This window comes from Dermacentor albipictus, chromosome 3 (genome assembly GCF_038994185.2).
Source record: "Dermacentor albipictus isolate Rhodes 1998 colony chromosome 3, USDA_Dalb.pri_finalv2, whole genome shotgun sequence".
Classification (NCBI taxonomy): domain Eukaryota; kingdom Metazoa; phylum Arthropoda; class Arachnida; order Ixodida; family Ixodidae; genus Dermacentor; species Dermacentor albipictus.
In genome coordinates this window covers 84,833,752-84,851,069 of record NC_091823.1, presented here as the reverse complement: position 1 = coordinate 84,851,069, position 17,318 = coordinate 84,833,752, and the positions used below count along the sequence as shown (strand labels likewise).

General features: G+C 42.6%; 1 protein-coding gene across 1 annotated transcript in view; it reads right to left on the bottom strand.

The window, feature by feature from the left end:
- Window positions 1-1,895: 1,895 nt before the first annotated feature.
- LOC135898888 (DNA damage-binding protein 1-like) overlaps window positions 1,896-17,318 on the bottom strand; it is a 62,014-nt gene continuing 46,591 nt past the window's right edge. The window contains exons 19-22 of the mRNA XM_065428082.2: window positions 15,730-15,899; window positions 14,645-14,747; window positions 9,131-9,254; window positions 1,896-5,027 (exon numbers count right to left, since the gene is read on the bottom strand). Coding sequence (XP_065284154.1) covers window positions 4,944-5,027; window positions 9,131-9,254; window positions 14,645-14,747; window positions 15,730-15,899 — 481 coding nt within the window. The 3' untranslated portion in view covers window positions 1,896-4,943. The remainder of the gene's footprint in view (window positions 5,028-9,130; window positions 9,255-14,644; window positions 14,748-15,729; window positions 15,900-17,318) is intronic.

The window sequence follows — 17,318 nt, the reverse complement described above, 5'->3', positions numbered from 1 at the left end:
TAGCATTCCGAGATGTTAATGCCTACCACCTTGAAAAATACAATAGACAATTTTCGTTGAGGTCGTCTTCCATGTTTTAAAAAAATGCTTAAGTGTATCTCTGCTATAGGGTCTTTGTCTGCAAGATGGTCTTTGTACTGCAATACAGCTCGACTCCCCTAATGAGAATTTATGCGCAGACCAACAGTTGCCATAATAAAACTGTATATATGTTCGTAATAAATGACAATTTTTGCACTTGCTCACCCATTGAACGTGCTCTTTTCACTCTAAGTGATCCTACTGCTCCCCAGGTCGAGTGATACACACCCAGATTATTTTGAACTGTTTTTGAATTTCAGGCACTATATCTCACCTAATAAAAATAAATATAAATATAAATATATAATAAAAATAAATATAAATAAATAAATATAAATAAAAATAAATATATATATATATATATATATATATATATATATATTTATTTTACCTTCTTTGCATTCTGCTTTGTTGTCATTTGAGCCTGCCCTATCTTAGGTGAGATATAGTTAGGTGATATATATAATATAGTTAATATAGTTACATATATATAGTTATATATATAGTGATATAGTTAGATGAGATATATAAGGCATCACATGCCTTAGTAGTATATATATATATATATATATATATATATATATATATATATATATATATATATATATATATATACACACACACACACAGATAGATTCAACGCAGAAGTTGGATGGAATCTACGTGGAGCGAAGCTTTCATGAAGCGGTTAATAAAATGCTATAAAATTGTCCATTTCGATCCTTCGTCTTTGGTATGAAAGGAAGCCGACGTGCACACATGCTCTCACTTATCCGCGCTGCTCTATGTGACAAATCTTATATTGGCTTATATTTCCATATTTCTTATTTTAAATATACTGGCCCCTTCTTGGCTGATCACTCGTTGCGGTTATGTGGCATAGTATAAAAATTATCACCATAATGAACACTTGGACACGTTCCTTGGCCGTTTCCCTGTTGTGGGTATGGGCCATAATATGGAAATCGTCATCATAACCAACATCCTGACATGTTTCTTGGCTGATCATTCATTGTGGTTATTTGTCTATCAGTACGAAAATCATAATCATCAACTTGCACCTATTGTCTCGAAGATAGTTGGCATTGTCACAATATGTACCGTCCACTTCTTGGCCAATTTCCTCTCTTTGGCATGGGGCATTGTACCACCTGCTACTTAGATATGCCCTATTGTCAGGCAATCAGCATCACGATTATTATTAACATGCATTCACACTTCTTGACTGATCCCTTGTTGTGGCCACATGCCTTAGTAAGAAATCCCAATCATCAACAAGCAGCGATCACCTCAAAGAGCTATTGGGTGGCAAGGTTCCGTACTGCCCACTTCTTCACCAATTGTCGTCGTTGGTATGTGCCCATGGTGTGAAAATTGTCATTATAATCAGCACGTGATGACCATTTGAAAGAGCTAGTTCGCATTGGCACGAGAGAAACACGTGCATTTGTGGCCTAAATAAGGAAAAAGTTTGCGGACTAATGTTTAGAACATTGAGCTGCTGCGCTGGCAGCCCAACGTTCGAATCACGATAATGGAAGTTTTGCTTTAAAATAAATGGATGAAAACTGCAACCACATCCAGCTACATAAATGCAATTGCTTTGAAGGCAGTTTTGGTCACCCTGACATACTAAAACAAAAATTCAAGGGCTGCCAAAACAAGAATGCAAGGAGGAACATCTAATGCTGCACCTCCAACTGAATTAACAGCACAGTAAAAAGGATGTGTCAAGACAGCTGCAAGCTACCGTCCTCCTGCAACATGCAAGGCTACATAGTTATAAGCAATGGTGATGGGGCAGCACTCCGATGTGAATTATTTCAACATATAAACCTTTATTCTTTAACTCTCCACAAGTCTGTGCAAGCTGAAAGAGAACACAACACAAGCAGAAAGAATAAAAAGCACAGTAGGAAAACAAATCTGTACAAATGCTCTTGTTTACAAAGTGGGAAAACTGCAGCTCTGTGCCAATCTGCACCTTCACAAATAGCATGTGTGCATTCCAAACAAATGCCTTGTAATTTATTTTGATAGGCCATTACTTTGACTGGTAAGTGGGGCTCACTTAAACATCATTAAAAGCCGAGACCTTAAGCAATGATGCAACACCACCGTGCATACATTTGCCAAAGTGAAGCCTAACATGCCATAAATTATACACTGCACAGCGCAGGTCGATGGAGTATAGGATGTTAAAGAGAAACAAACGAAGTGCATGCCAAAATATAAAAATAAATGAGTGCAACATTAAGAACAGAAACTGATGTTAAACATAACTTGCTCCAGCTGCCACAGAAATGTAGTTTACTCATTTAAAATAATAACAGCATGAGAGACAGGGACAAACAAGGAAAGAGAGACACAGCGCTGCCCATGCGTCTTTCTTCGATTGTCCGTCTCTTGCTCTGTTCTTATTTTAACGTGAGCCACCAGCATGTCCAAGTCTCTACCCTTCGTTACTCATATTTGTTCTCAATGTCAAAATCAAACTTGTATACATTATTTCGGCAGTGATGGAACTGAACTATGACAGTGATACAGTGCATAATGACAAAGAATTTTCTACAGCATAGTTATACGAAATACAGGAGCTCCATGCTGATTCCCAGTTGCACAAAATTTGCATCTCTTAGTGCTTGTACTGCCAACAGGTCTAGCACTGGTACAGAATGCTTTGCAAGGCCAGACTTGCATGATAGTTCAAGAACCAAGCACAATTCTTGCGCTATTAACCTTATGTTAACCTATGAAATAGACACTGCAGCAGCTGCTACTGAAGTCTTGGACTTGGTGGATGAATCTGCAGATTTTATTTGCTGTCAAAACTGAGTGGTATAGCAAATAGGGGCAAACTTTTACCACGAGTGTTTTTATTAAGTAAATAATTTTCCTAAATGGTAAGGGAAATAAACATGTATAATGTTTACTGAAGCCAACGGAAACCTTTTTCACTGACAAAGGGAAGCAAATTTGACACAAGTCCACTAAGCTTCTCTTTGTGCTCAGCCCAGCTCAGCAGGTTTTCGTTATTGGTTTTAGGAAGTTTAGAAATACAATAACAATGACAAAACATTTAAGCAGGCTGCAACCATAACAACAAGAATTTAAATATAGCACAGCCTAATTTTCAAGCAGTGAGCTATCTTTCTCCAATTTGGCATCACCCCAAGTTGGAGTATGATCTTTCCTATACAAACTCGCAGAACTCGCCTACACAAGTTTCAAGGCAAGACATGTTAATTTAGTGTAATCACCTTGCCATAGCTTTGAAATAAAATCTTGCACATCTTGGGTGCATAGTGTATTGCTTCATTAAAAAATAGGCACCTAAATATAACCCCACATCCTCGCACTAATCATGTGGTGAGAGAGGAAATGATGTTGACAAAATAGAAAGCAGGGAGCAAGCAATTTTCATAGAGTGGCACAGGCCCCAACTGTGTTGTGTAGAGCATTCGAGTGCCGCATTGCTCTTCAGCAAAAAATTTGATAGCCGACAGTGGCTGCCAGGCTCGAGAGGCAAGGCTCGTGTCACGTGTGGCTGCAGTAGCACATGAGGCCATGTATACGCAAGGGCAATAGTACTTCAAGGCCAGTTAGCCACTGCTTCATATCGATTGCTCTGCTCTGCTATTCTAGTGTCCTATGCAAGGTCTTCATGCACTGTACATCCACGTTGCAAGACAAGAAGGCACACAACTTGCCTTCTGCTGAATCACAAGTACAACATGATGGCTTCCAAGCACTTCATAAAAGAAGACGACAATCTTCAACGAAACCCAATCGCCCCGGGATTCACCTGTAAGTGGACACTATGCACTGCGACACCCCCGACAGGTGGGGAGATGCACAAGTAGCCACATATAACATGCTTGAGTGAAGCTTGAGAGGTGTGCACACAGAAGTCAAAAATTGCGTCAGACATATACTTGGAGCAGAAGCTTTTTAGAATTAAGCAAACCGGCATGATACCAGTGGACTACAAAACTGGCAGCTGCTGCAGCTTCTTCAGTCAAATGCCCATTAAAAAGAGTGGCAAACTGTGCCAGTTTCCTCAAAAACTCCTTTTGTAACTGCTTTGACACATACTTCAGAAATTGTCAGCTTGGTGGCATCGGCTCTTCATCTTCCTCCAGTTATGTAGCAATGGCTGTCAACACCCTCCTTTCTTCCACAAATATTTTTCCGTACAGATTTCCTTACTGCATTTGAAAACTATCAAGCTACATGACCAACGCAAAGGGCCATGCAGGGATTGCAGGTGATCTGTTTTCTAGCTGATGCATACCACAAAGTACAGGGTTGCCCACTATTAGAGGAAACACCTAGTCAATACATAGCCCAATATAGCTTAAAAGTTTTACTGACTTATGAAAGACTAAACAGAAATTACAACAAATTGAATATTAATAAAAATATATATAACAAGAATTTATATTAATTAAAAATATAACAAGAAATCCAGCAGACAGATGTCTGGTGGCTTTCTTGTTATACCTGACATGCTATCATTATTAGTGGAATACCAACAATGTGTTCCTTGTAAAAGTGGACGAGCCTGTATTTGCGGTTCAGCACATGCATCATCAGGTGAACAAACTGGACGCAAAATGCTCCTACAGCAAACTAGCACTCTTATGCACTGAGCTGCTTGGGAGGAGATGGACTTCAAAAGAAGAAAGGCATAAATTATGCCTTCAAGGGAGAGGAAACCGAAGTGTGATCTAATGGTCGCAGATGTGTTTTAAGAATGATGAATGGTGATGATAGAAGTACCATGGCAGCTAGTGACGGCAAATGACGCAGTTCGTGGGAAAGCCCCGAAAAACAACATACACACACACACACAAGCACTCTCAATGAATACGGCTCAGCTCTTCAATGATTTTGATGAGGTCGTCCACACCAGCATCCCTCTTCATGCCACTGCCATCGTCCATCTGTGAGCAAGAAGAAGCCATCACTGAAGTCTCAAAATAAAGCAGCACTTCAGTACCAAAAAGGCACTTCAGGGACAGTCAAACATTCAGAAACAAGTAAGCTACTGAAATACATTAAGACACTGTAGAAATAACTATGTATGTACAGTAGAACCTCATTGATACATTTGCGACTGAGAACACAACAAATAATCCAATACAGTTATGCCTTCTTTGCCAGTTAATACACCCCCGACAAACATGTTCTTTTGGCACCAACGTTCAGTATGTCAACAAACTGCAATCGTATCATACACTTTCAGGCCACTAGATCCCATGTAAACAATAACAAGTGCGAGGCGCGCACAATCAAGATTAGCAGGCCCCTGTTGGGTTGGCTTCCCTGCAGTGCTTGCCTACCCGTGTGACATGAAAATGCTACCATGCACTCGCCTTTTTAATCTGGTACCAGCCAATTTCCTCACGAGCCCTCGCAAGCTGCCATTCCCAGCTATCGCTGCCAACCAATCACGATATGCAACTTCGCCTATTTCTTTCATAGCACACGTGGCATAGTGTCATTGTAAGCATACTGCATGCTTTCAATAGGCGATAACGCAAACACACCGCTGTCTTCTGCTGCAGGTGCCGCAAAAGCAATGTCAAGTTTTGCGCTGGCAGCATCTTGGCATCGTATCATGGCATTGCCAACCAGCTCGATTTCATTTCGGTTTTCCATCACCGCCTTAAAACGACAACATGCGTCTTGAGTCACTCAGGGCCCATGAGCTCAACATGCATCAGCATCTCGTGCCACAACAATTCTCGCCGAGCAGCCACATGAAAACTTCCTGCTAAAATGCTCCACCCGAAGAAGGTGCTGACCCAGGCCAAATTCATTCAAGGAGCGTGAACGTTAGCTTGCTGAAGCTGCAAAAACAACATATATCTAGAGTTGTTCAGGTCCCACCAGAAGGGCGCGTCTCGGCGCCATGTGCTGCAACAATTCGCGTAATGTTTCGCATTATGTAGATGTGAACTCTAGTTAAGTCTGTCAAATATTTTAGTGACTTTGGAACATATGTTTTCCCGGTTAGTATGTTCTTTTCTTGCATTTTTTTCCAAGATGTACAAATGAGGTTCTACTGCGCTGAACAAATTAAAAGGGATTTCAAATATGAAGATAGGAAACAGCCACTTTTTATGCATTTAATAATGTTTTCGGTGACAAAATTTATTCCAAAGCATCCATGCACCAAACAGCCAAATAATGGGAAATTGGGGGAGGCTGGCTGTCATTTTGAAAACATGCATAACTGACAACTACCAGAGTTTGGTTTAGTAATTGTTTCCTCGTAATGCTGTAAGAACACGTGTATTTATGGCAGCTATCTACAAATTTTATGCAAGTGTGCAGAGAAAGCAGAAACAAGATGGTATCAGACAGCATAGAGCCCACATCATCCTTAGTGTTCAGAGTTGACCAGACCTCTCTATCATCTTTGACCAGATGTCTTCGTCAAGCGAGTACAGTAGCAATGCTACACATGCACTGAGACGCAAGCACCCACAGTCCCAAATAAGAGGTACACAAGGTAGAACTGCCACACACTAAAGCAGTAGCAGTGCCTTTTATAGCAGCTTTCATATGACTAAGACTTGCAGCAGCATTTTGGAATGAAAATATTCAAGGACATCACTTTCAGTGCCTACTGACTGTGAGGTAGTGAAGACAAATGTGACAACAAACCTGCCATACTTGTTACAATTTCAACATTATCTTGTGGTTCCTTTAGTTGGCTTACAATTCACTAGCACATTTTTGAAGGTATATGCATATCACTCTATATGTACAAGGCTGAAACCCACTACATCGAGTATTCCTCTCACACTGCATGCAGGGTCAAAATTGCAATCCCCTCATAATGCACTTGACCAACACCCATGCTTGCAACTCTGACCATGCATCAGTTCCATCACCCCTTCTATTGTTTCCAACCTTCATCACACTACAATATTTGGTTCTTCAGATACGTGCACATTGGATCTTAGATGTCTTTGTTTAAGTCTCTCATTTACACACGTCTAATATGTAGGCACGCTCGCACTGCCTGCAATTGTATACAGCCGAACTCATTTATGCGAACTAGATGGTTCTGTAAGAAGTGGTCATTATATCAGCAGTTCGTTACATACGGCCTTGCCCATGAGGAGGCTCAAAAGCTAGGTGCACTGAAGCTGCCGTCAGTATTTACAATGCCGCAGCACTTTGGTGCAAAAACCCTATTTTCAGTGTCATTTTCTGTTCTCGGTGTACCCCCACACCGAGCTACAAACTTCTGTCAAGAATGTCCATCTAAAGAACAAAATGCAACATCATATGCAACTTTCAAAACGGCACTTGGTTCCAATTAGGCCATTTCAAAACTGCAAATGCAGCTGCCATTTTTTTTATTCAAGAGCTTGTGAGATATTTTGCTACCGGTGGGTCATGACTGTATTCTGCACAAGACATCAAAGCGTTCTAGTTGGCCGAAAGCGTAAACTTTCACAACTACTGTGGCATGCTGCCGTTCTGCAAACGTCTCTGACATTGTGGTCTCGGCACGACGACTGCACATCAGCCACACAAGAGCCGCAAAATTACACTATCTCTGTTGTTTTGGGAGAAGGAACTGCGATGTTTGAAAGGTAAAAGGTCACTGCGAACCCTTGTCAGCAATCAGCAATGCGTAAAGGAAGCACAGCCAAACCGTGCTCTCCTGATAACGGCATAGTAATTGCCAATTATTTGCAACACTGTGGTGGCAGCATGTTGCGCAGGGTTCTCGCCAACTCAGGCCACATCGACAGGAACACTTGAGCTGCCATTGTTTCCATGTTGGAAGGACATACCGCACATACTTGTGTAATGGCTGCAAGTTTTTTCCTACATTTGGGGTGAAAAATCAGGGTTGTGGCTATTACACGCAGAAAAAGGCACATCTTTTTTTTTTACATATTTTCAACGGTACTTGTTTTTGTTGAACTACAGTACTTGTTTCTACTGGCTCTGTCTATTCTTGGCTATTCCCGTAGGTGTCACCTGCTGGCTGGAATAAATGGTGATGCCCCAGAGACCAGCCACAACAGTGTCTCGGGGGCAGCCACTAAATCTGGGAGGCTGTGCTATCGTAACCTGGAGGCGCCGAAAACTTGGCACAGCTGCCTTGTGTCACCGCCAATTAAAAAAAAAAAAAAAAAGACCCCCCCCCCCGACCCCCTCCCCCGGAATTCTCACACTACAAAACAGATAACACTGCCTGCCTTCTAAAAAATCAAGGGTGCAGCTTATACACGGGTAATTTCTAAATGCATTTCTGGGGAATCTTTTTTGCAAAGTTCTAGCTGCGGTTGTTGCATGGGTGCAGCCATTACACGAGTATATACGGCAGCTGGTCGTTCCAAGTCGTTGAAATAGAAGTCATCTACATGGTGCCGCATGAACAATTGCGTAAGAATGAGAGTGACGCCATTGTGGCATCTGATATCGCACAGGAACCAGTGCACGCCCCTCACCATGGTGTCTATGCTGTACGCCTCCTCCTTGGAGGCGTGCTTTGAGAGCGTGTGACCTTCGCAGCTTCTGAAATGCGCGCAAGGCTGTCACTTGCTCATGTCGAAGGCCGTATCATCGTCGTGGTTGGACTGTAGCAGGATGTGTGCTACAGTGCGCCAAGTTTGGTGGCACTTCCATGCTTTGGTATTTCAGATGTGCCCTCTTTTTATCGTGACCTGATTCAAAGTGTTCATTGTAATAGAACGCCGATAAATGCACTGAAATGTGGTCGTTATAGCCGATAGATTGTTATATCTGGGTTTTTTAGAAGTGGATTCAACTTATTTCGCTATAAATGGACCAGTCGATAAGGATGCTCAGGTTGTTCCATGGGCCGAAAAGAAGTGTTCTCAAATTGCCTTTGACTCTCTCTGGACTCAAAACTTATTGCATTCACTCAAATGCTGAATACAGTGTGGCAAGATCAATTTGGGACAGCTGATGTTAAGAGAGCTTCCAGAGGTGGGATTTCACATCACAGCAGCACAGTGAACGTCATCGGCCTCATTCCAACCTACAAGCTCACCTGAATTCCTTGAACAACCTCCTGCATCTTGTCCCGACTGAGGTCAAGAAAGCTCTCGATGAGGTCGCCATCTATAAAACCTACTGCCTGTTCAGTCTTCCTCTCCGTTGAAAGCGACCGCCAGGTGCACAGAAAACTGTCAAGGAAGCTTTTCCAATGATGACGCAAGCACAAAAACTTACCTACCTTGACACAGGGCAAACTCACTCACATGCATCAATTTTTTAAAAGTGAAGCTTTTCTTCGTGACCCTCCCCGGGTTTGGTGACCTTGGGCACTCTGACCTGGCTGTTTCCTTGCCAAATAGGCCAACCAATCACAGAGGAGTATGAGCGCCGCACGTGCCACTGGGTTCTTTGCACCATCACAAGATGGGGCTTGCCTCCGCACATCCGCGGCACTGGTTGTGCAGGGGGAAAAAATTAAAAAAAAGAAACAAAGATTGCCTTCGTGCATCTGCAGCTGCAGGGTAATGCTTCTTGCAGATAGAATAGATTCGAACTGCGCAACATACGTATACGTACGCTGCCACTGAAACCATGATGCGTTCAAGGCATCCATCGGACTTGCTAGTAGTCAGTAACTCTGCTTAACAAAAACCTCGGTATAATTTGCATGTGCCTGTGCGTGTGCATGCGTACGTGTACTTGTGTTTCAACTCTTTATGCAATCACACAAAGCTCCGCTGAATGTAGACTGTTTTATCAGCAAGGAGGAACGCAGCCTAGAACCAGAGCGCCGTGCCGCTCTCCCCCTTGCACTGGTATGTGCATATGCAGTTTTCTCCCTGTGGCAGCTTAGAAAGGTAGTGGTTCAATTGCGAATTAGTGTGATTCTAACATGTTCGGTCTGGCATTTCTGCAATGTTAGATGACAAGGTTGACGGACTACAACTCTGCTGTATTTGGCTGTAAAAATAACTTTCGGAAGCCAGCGTGAAGTGCATCTTCAGCTGCAGCAACTTCGTGGACATTGCCGCTGCGATAGCAGAGAAGCATCTGCTGTGTATTGCCAGCATAAACAGAAAGGACTTGATGCCATCGTGTGTCTGTTTGGAAGGTTTTGTTCCCAATGAGCGCATGGCGACAAACTCGGAACTCGGCGCATATGACCAAACTGGATTATGAAAGAAAGGCGCGTATTCGAGTCGGTCAACTATTGCGAATGGAAGAAGTTAACTATTTCCTTGGGCGCGCACATTAAACTTCTGTTCAAACATGTTCTAAGATTATCAAGCTTGGCAAGCAACATTCTGGAGGAAGTTGACCAAGGACGCATTATGAAAACAGTACATGACTAAGAAATGAAGGTGTGTTCTTTTCCATTCTGTAACCAAAGCCATGCCTACTGTGCGCTGGCTGGCCATAGCTCACATGGGCTCTCCCGTGCTTCCGAATCTCGCCAGCAAGTTGTTGATGCCGCTCATTGCGCCTGTATTACTGCACCAAAGAAATCTGCTGCTACAAAGAGTAGTTGTTTGTTTTTCAGCTTTCTTGAGTTGGCGAGGTGCTCTTGCATGTACAGGCACCATTTGAGACCTAAGAGTGCACATAATCTTTCAACATGTCGCGCGCGTCTGGTTGATCATGGCATATTCACGGCCACTGTCACCAGCTCATTTTATCCATGTTAACAGCCCTTTCAATAGAGTTATTTTACACTTCTTTATTTTGTAAAGCTTGATGCCCGGGTTCCAGATAAACAATGTTTAGAAAATCGTACCACAGAAATTTTAGGAGCACGAAAGCTAGCAAAATGCGTTTCCTTGGAGCTTCGCAGTAATCTGGTTTGGGATGCACGCTTGTGCAGCACACCGCATGACACATGGAGACACCCCTGATTGTTGATGCCTGAGTGATACCTAAATAGAATTCAAGGCTAGACATACAATAATAACATGTTACATGTACACGTTATATATCGACAACATTCAGACTTGACTTGCCTCCTATTTCGATCGTGGGCAGAGCTGCGAGAGCGCCTCTAGGCCCATTGCGACTCGATATTGTGGCTATATCGAAGCTAGAATCTATGTGATGACACACTAAGAAGTTTCCCAACCCAAGAAACTTGTTGACACCTCTGGGGGAAGCGCAAAAACTTGTCACTCATCGTCAACAGCACGCTCGCCGTGCACCCTCCAGTGCAATCCCACATACCAGCATGGCGCTGGATGATAGATGGTGCTGTGATAGCAAAATGGCAACACCCTCAATAACACGGTCTATAGATTTCAACTTGTTGAATCTACTGCAATTTTTTAAAAGATAAGAAGTCTGGTGATCTTCAGCTGGCAAAACAAAGCAACATAGTAACAGTCAAGTGCCTCTACAACGAAATGACCTGTATAACAAAGGAATAATTCTGTCACAGTTCTACTGTGAGCTGTGCGGTGCGTAACTTTTATAATGAAATGACCTGTATAGTAAATGATTTCAGAAGCCCCAAACACTCCCTTATAAAAGTGTTGAACAGTACGAAGGTTGGTGTGAATCATTCTACACGTTTGAAAAGCTTGTGCTGCAAGATTAATAACAAGATAGAATTCAGTTCCTGTGACTCCCACAACTATACACATCATGCGTGAATGAACAAAGCACATGGGTGTGAGCAAGTGCCATTAAGACCATGATATGGTTGTCCGACTATTCTCAGTTCATCATTGCAACTGACAGAGGGCCCAATATGGCTATACACACACACACAAAAAAAAAACCTCGGCTCTCGCGCACATTTTAACTCAAAATTTCAATATGAAATAGTTGCCTCTAATTCCCTCCTACCGACAGTGACTGTTTGACACTGTGTGACATCAGAAAATAGGGGGCCACTACTGTGTCGTCTGCACTGAAACAGTGCAAGACCACATCAAACGTCTTGCTCCACATGCTCTGGCATCCAATGGCGCAGCAGCAAACTACCAGATGCGCAGGCAAAAACAAAACGATACACTGTGGCCACGACATATTTCTAGATACTGCAATCACTTCCAGTGCTCGCAGTACACACGAATCATGGCCTTCGAGACCAGCTTTTGTTGCCCAAAAATGCCGTTTCTGGGTGTGTCAATTCATTTTGTCACCACTCAGCGTAGCCAAACTGCTGTACAGTTCAACTAAAATTTAAATGCAACTTTTCTATCACACCGAATGAGCTCAAATTTTGCCAGCCTGCTGTGGGATGCGTACAGTTTAACATGAAATGCACAATTCAAGCTCAAAAGTTTCACGTCATGGCCACTTTAAACAAGATGAAGCATAGACACATTTAGCTACCATAGTGATCTAGAGAAACAGTTCTAGTGGGCGCCACGAAGTTGCAGCACCTTTAAGGCACTGGTCCATCCTTCCAACAGGGTAGACTGTTTCAAGTTGGCAGTCTGACCATTTGGGACGTACCATATTTACTCAAATCTAACGTGCACTTTTTTACCGGTAAAACAGGTCCAAAAATTGTGTATGCGTTAGAATCACGACCCTAAATCTGTGTTACCATATCGGCTGTGGCATTTCAAAATGTCCACCTTGAATGCGCTTAGAGCCTAGCTGCCCTAGCTTCCTCCATGTACTGTAGTACGTGCGTTTAGGCCACGGTGAAAGAACAGGCGCTTCGACGGAAGCGCGCAGTGCATCTCACTAATGTTGAGTCACCACTAGGAGGCACTCATGACTAGGGAGTTGTAGGGGGCTGGTGCGCCCGGGTCCAGACATTCCCTGGCCACAATGGTGGGAGCATGCTTTGCAGCCTGTGTTTTTTAGAGTGCCTGCTACTGTATTTAGCGACAAACCTTAAGCCACTGTCTGTGTTACAAAATTGTAAAATGTGATTTATGATTTCTGAGGCGCTTTGCTACCTTTTCTATACAAAAGCGTGCAGTACTTCTCTCAGTCAGCAGTCACAGTTCATCTCTTGCTGAAGCCACTAGTAACCCAATTCACTTTTGTTACTTCTGCTTCAACAAACCGTCGCTACTATTATTCACAATAAGCAGCATTCCCACTTTCATTTCATATGAAGCAGCGCTCGGAGGAGTGCTGCGTATGATTAGTTTCTGAATAAATAGAAGCACCTCCACCTAATAAAGTAAGTTAATGTTCATATATTTCACTGTTTATAGTCAAATAAAAATTATGCATCGCACGTTTCACATACGATTCTATGCAGAAGTTTCAAATTCTAGAAGACATGAATTGAGAGACGGCTAATTCTTTATAAACCATGCTGCCCTGGAATCCATGGTATCAACGTGCATACTCTTGAATGAATTATTCTAAACATAGAAAAAAATTAATTTGGGGAACTTGGTTAGAACTTGGAACACTGATTAGGATGTACACCGTAGCGGATGACTCCGGTATTATTTATGCCCATGTGGGCTTTTTTGACGTGCAACTTAGCCACATTTCTCAAATTTGCTCTTCTGGATGTGCTGACAATAACAAACTTATTGTGCACTGCTTCATTACAGGGAAACAGCAAAAAAAAAAAAAAGAACCAGACAAGAAAGACAAACAGGAAAACGCCTGTCCGTCTTGTCTAAACTTTTTAACGCTGTTTCCCAGTAATGAAGCGTTACCAACAAGCTCAGGGTCAGACCCTTTTAAATTTGATTGTGCACTCCTGTCAACGAACTTGTGACGTACGTCGAGTTGAAGTGCGCGCCTTTTTTGTTGTTGTTGTTGACCATAACTATTATAAAGCCTACACATAATAAAGGCTACTTTGGTTGCAGCTTTTTTTTTTTTTGTCTTGGAAGTGCAGAAAGTGATGAACGGAGTGAAACGGACCATCTGCTTAAGAATGTTTGGCGCGTGCAGACCACTTGGTTTGTCTTGAAGAGTCGTTCGCATAGCATTCGACAGATGGTAAGCGCAATCATTATTAGCTAGACTTGGCACACGACATATCGCTGCGCCAAGTTCGGGGTGCAATCATTATGGAGTGTGATCATTATGCGAGTAAATATAGTAACTAATTTGCTATCGCAATAATCGATGCTTTGCTTTCCAGCGAAACTGCGCCTTTCTTTATTGCAACTTTAGTGTATTGGGAGTAAATCATTGTTTTTCCAAATGAGAGAAAGTTGTATTTCTGTATGAAATAATGAGGTGCGCGGCACTGTAAAGGACTTTTTTTTTTTTATGTCATGGCAAACGGGTGCACATTACAATCGAGGGCGATTGTTTTTTTTGCCTTGTTTTGGTCATAGAATATGGGTGCGCGTTACAGTCGAGGGCACATTAGAATTGAGTAAATACAGTATCCCTGTCACAGTACTTGTACAGCAGTTTCTCTCAAGAGATAAACTGAGTTGTTCAAGTGACAGTCAAATGTGATCCAGGCAAGTGAGTGCTGAAAGTGACATTAGCAGAGGACTGCAAGCACATTCTTCCTACCTTGTGCAGTTTTTCAAGAAAAACAACTCGCTTATTCGCCTAAATGCAGCATGATTGTAATTACAGTAACCTGTTCCCATCTACAACAGGGAATAAATTTAGACAGGCAAAAGGATATAAGGCATGGTCAATTTTTCCCACACTCTTGATCACTTTTGTAAGATTTTCTTGGACCTCAAGGAGGAAGGTGTAGAAGTCTGACGGCAGCTGGGCCACAAGACCTGATGACGAAAAATAAAAAGCAGCAGCAGTTATGCAGTTTAGAGACAGCACCAAACAGCAACCAGAAACCTAAGCTCAGAATGTCAAGTAGGTGCAAGCTGATAATCTGCTTTTTCTGAGGTAACACGTAAACAGCTCCAGCCAGCGTCAAACAGGAAAATCAGCAAGGTTGACCCAATCTCAACACATCCCGTCAACTCTGCAGCAAAGCAGAGGACACTCATTCACTAAGTACCAATAGCACATTGATTGAGTGATGGTGTTTTGCATCCCTAAGCCACTTCTGGCTATGAGGGATGCTGTAGTGGGTGCCTCTGAATTAATTTTAACCACCAGGGGTTCTTTAACATCCCCTAAAATATAAGTATATGAGTGTTGTCAGCATGATCTACACTATGTTATGAATAAATCTGTTTAAAAAAATGTGCTTACAATGAGTAGGAAGCTTTCCAGCTTTAAGCGGGAGCACTAGTTTGATAAACAGCCACTCAACAAGCATGCAGAAGCATATTTAATCACAGTTGCTGTACTGCGTGGGTAACTGAACTCCACATATGTTGGAAGCTGTAGTATTTTGGCAGAGGATCCACAGTTTCACAGTCTGCCATTTAGCATTCATCTATGTCCTTTTGTGTCTTCCATCAGAAGCCTTGCCAGGGGGAGGGACACTGAGCAGCACAGCGAGCAAAGGCTCAGGCAGTGCAAGGAATGACAGAAATGACATCTGTCAGGCTCAATTGTTGTATGCCAAGACACAAGGTCAAGCACAGATTTAAAGAGATTTTCGCAACTAGCAAGGTAACCAGTCTGTGTTCGCACCTACAATTCATTCTTCAAACTTGACCATCCTCGTGTAACTCCTCATCCTCATGTAACTGCAGGCTTTTACTTCTCATAGCAGAGCAGTGTGCCACAATATATCACATTACATGACAGGAACAGAAGCAAGTGGGCAGGCAGAAAAATGTGACGTAGACTCACCAATAGCTCCATGGACGGTGCCAAAAAGCACAGAGCCTTGTGTGGGCGAGGACGTCTCGCCAGGATGCTGCATAACCAGCGAACCATGCCGGAAGATGTTGACGAACTCCCCAAGATGGAACTGCCCCACTTCTTGCAGGTGCTGCCGCTCTTCATCAGTTGTGGCCGCACTGATGACATGCACAGCGGAGGTGGGCACACTCGGACATCAAACAGCAGACAAAACATCCACAATACAGGTGAACCTAGACATAGTAACACCTAACACAAGAATACCTTGGTTATATCCGATACCCATTATAAACATATATTAATTGCGTGCTGATATTGGTAAGAAACACTTTAGATTTACTTCACTACATCAAGGTTTGACTGTACGATCCCCACGGCGCGCAGAAACTGAGAAATAGTGGTGCGCCACTGTGACAGCACTACTCTAAAAGCATACTTGTTAGCAAGCAAAGAATGTGCCCATTGTGGACATAGTGTAGGTGGTCTACATGACATTTACCTTTAAGCCATTTCGAAAAGGAACAAAGTGGTTCGTGGCATAGATAGCATTCATTACTGGGCAGCTTTGGCTGCTCTGGTTCAGCAGAAACATTAAACAGTAAATACTTTGTTTAGCGCAATACAACGGCAACAAGAAAGGTGACAGGACAAGCATCTTGTCCTGTCGCCTTTCTGGTGTCCATTGTATTGCGCTAAACAAAGTATTTATGGATCCGCACCAACTAGCCCGTCAATGCATTGAACTAAACAGTAGCACTGATGCAAATTTGCATGCACAAACAGATGCCCACATATGGAGCAAGTGAGTTCTGCAAAAATCAACAAAGTGGAGGAACATTTGAGAAAGAAATTTGGCTGGATGACGATTTTTCCATTTCCACACAATGCTATTGTTTCATGAATATAATTCAAGCTTCTTTTGGGCAATTATCAGTTACAGAAAATACTCTAACCTGTATTTGGAACTGCACTTCATCCACAACCTAAGATTTTTCATTTCCATTTTCAGCACTCAAAATGTGGCATGCTCAACTGCTAAATACTAAACCTTTCAGGAAAGGCAGCCCTTCAATGTTCTTAGGAAAATACAGATAAAACAGATTTTCTACCAATGGTGCCGGCTTTGGCAAGGGTGCGGTGCGGATTAGTGTTGGAAATGCATGGAAGTATGGTCGCCTCAGCAAACAACATAGCCATCAACAGGCGCACCTGCTTGACCTGTTGATGCCCCCCCTCCCCCCCCACAACCCTATCACGCTAGCCATCTATACCTATCTGCTCAACGGTGTATGTAGTGTCATGCCATTGGAAAAGCATTCAACACGTATTTAATGCACAATGACCACATTTCGCCCAAGAAATATTTAGGAGGTGCCTATTTTGGGACTTTGAGCGAGGTACACAAGTGACTAAGCTTCTCTTTTCCTTCCCATTACAACCATTACGCCATATTATAGTTTGTGAATTCAAGTATTTTTCATTTTGAATGCTTTAATGAAACTAACCCGAGCCAGCAATGGATCCTACCATGATCACAAAACTTCATCAGGACAAAAAATGCACAGCTCACCGCTCGA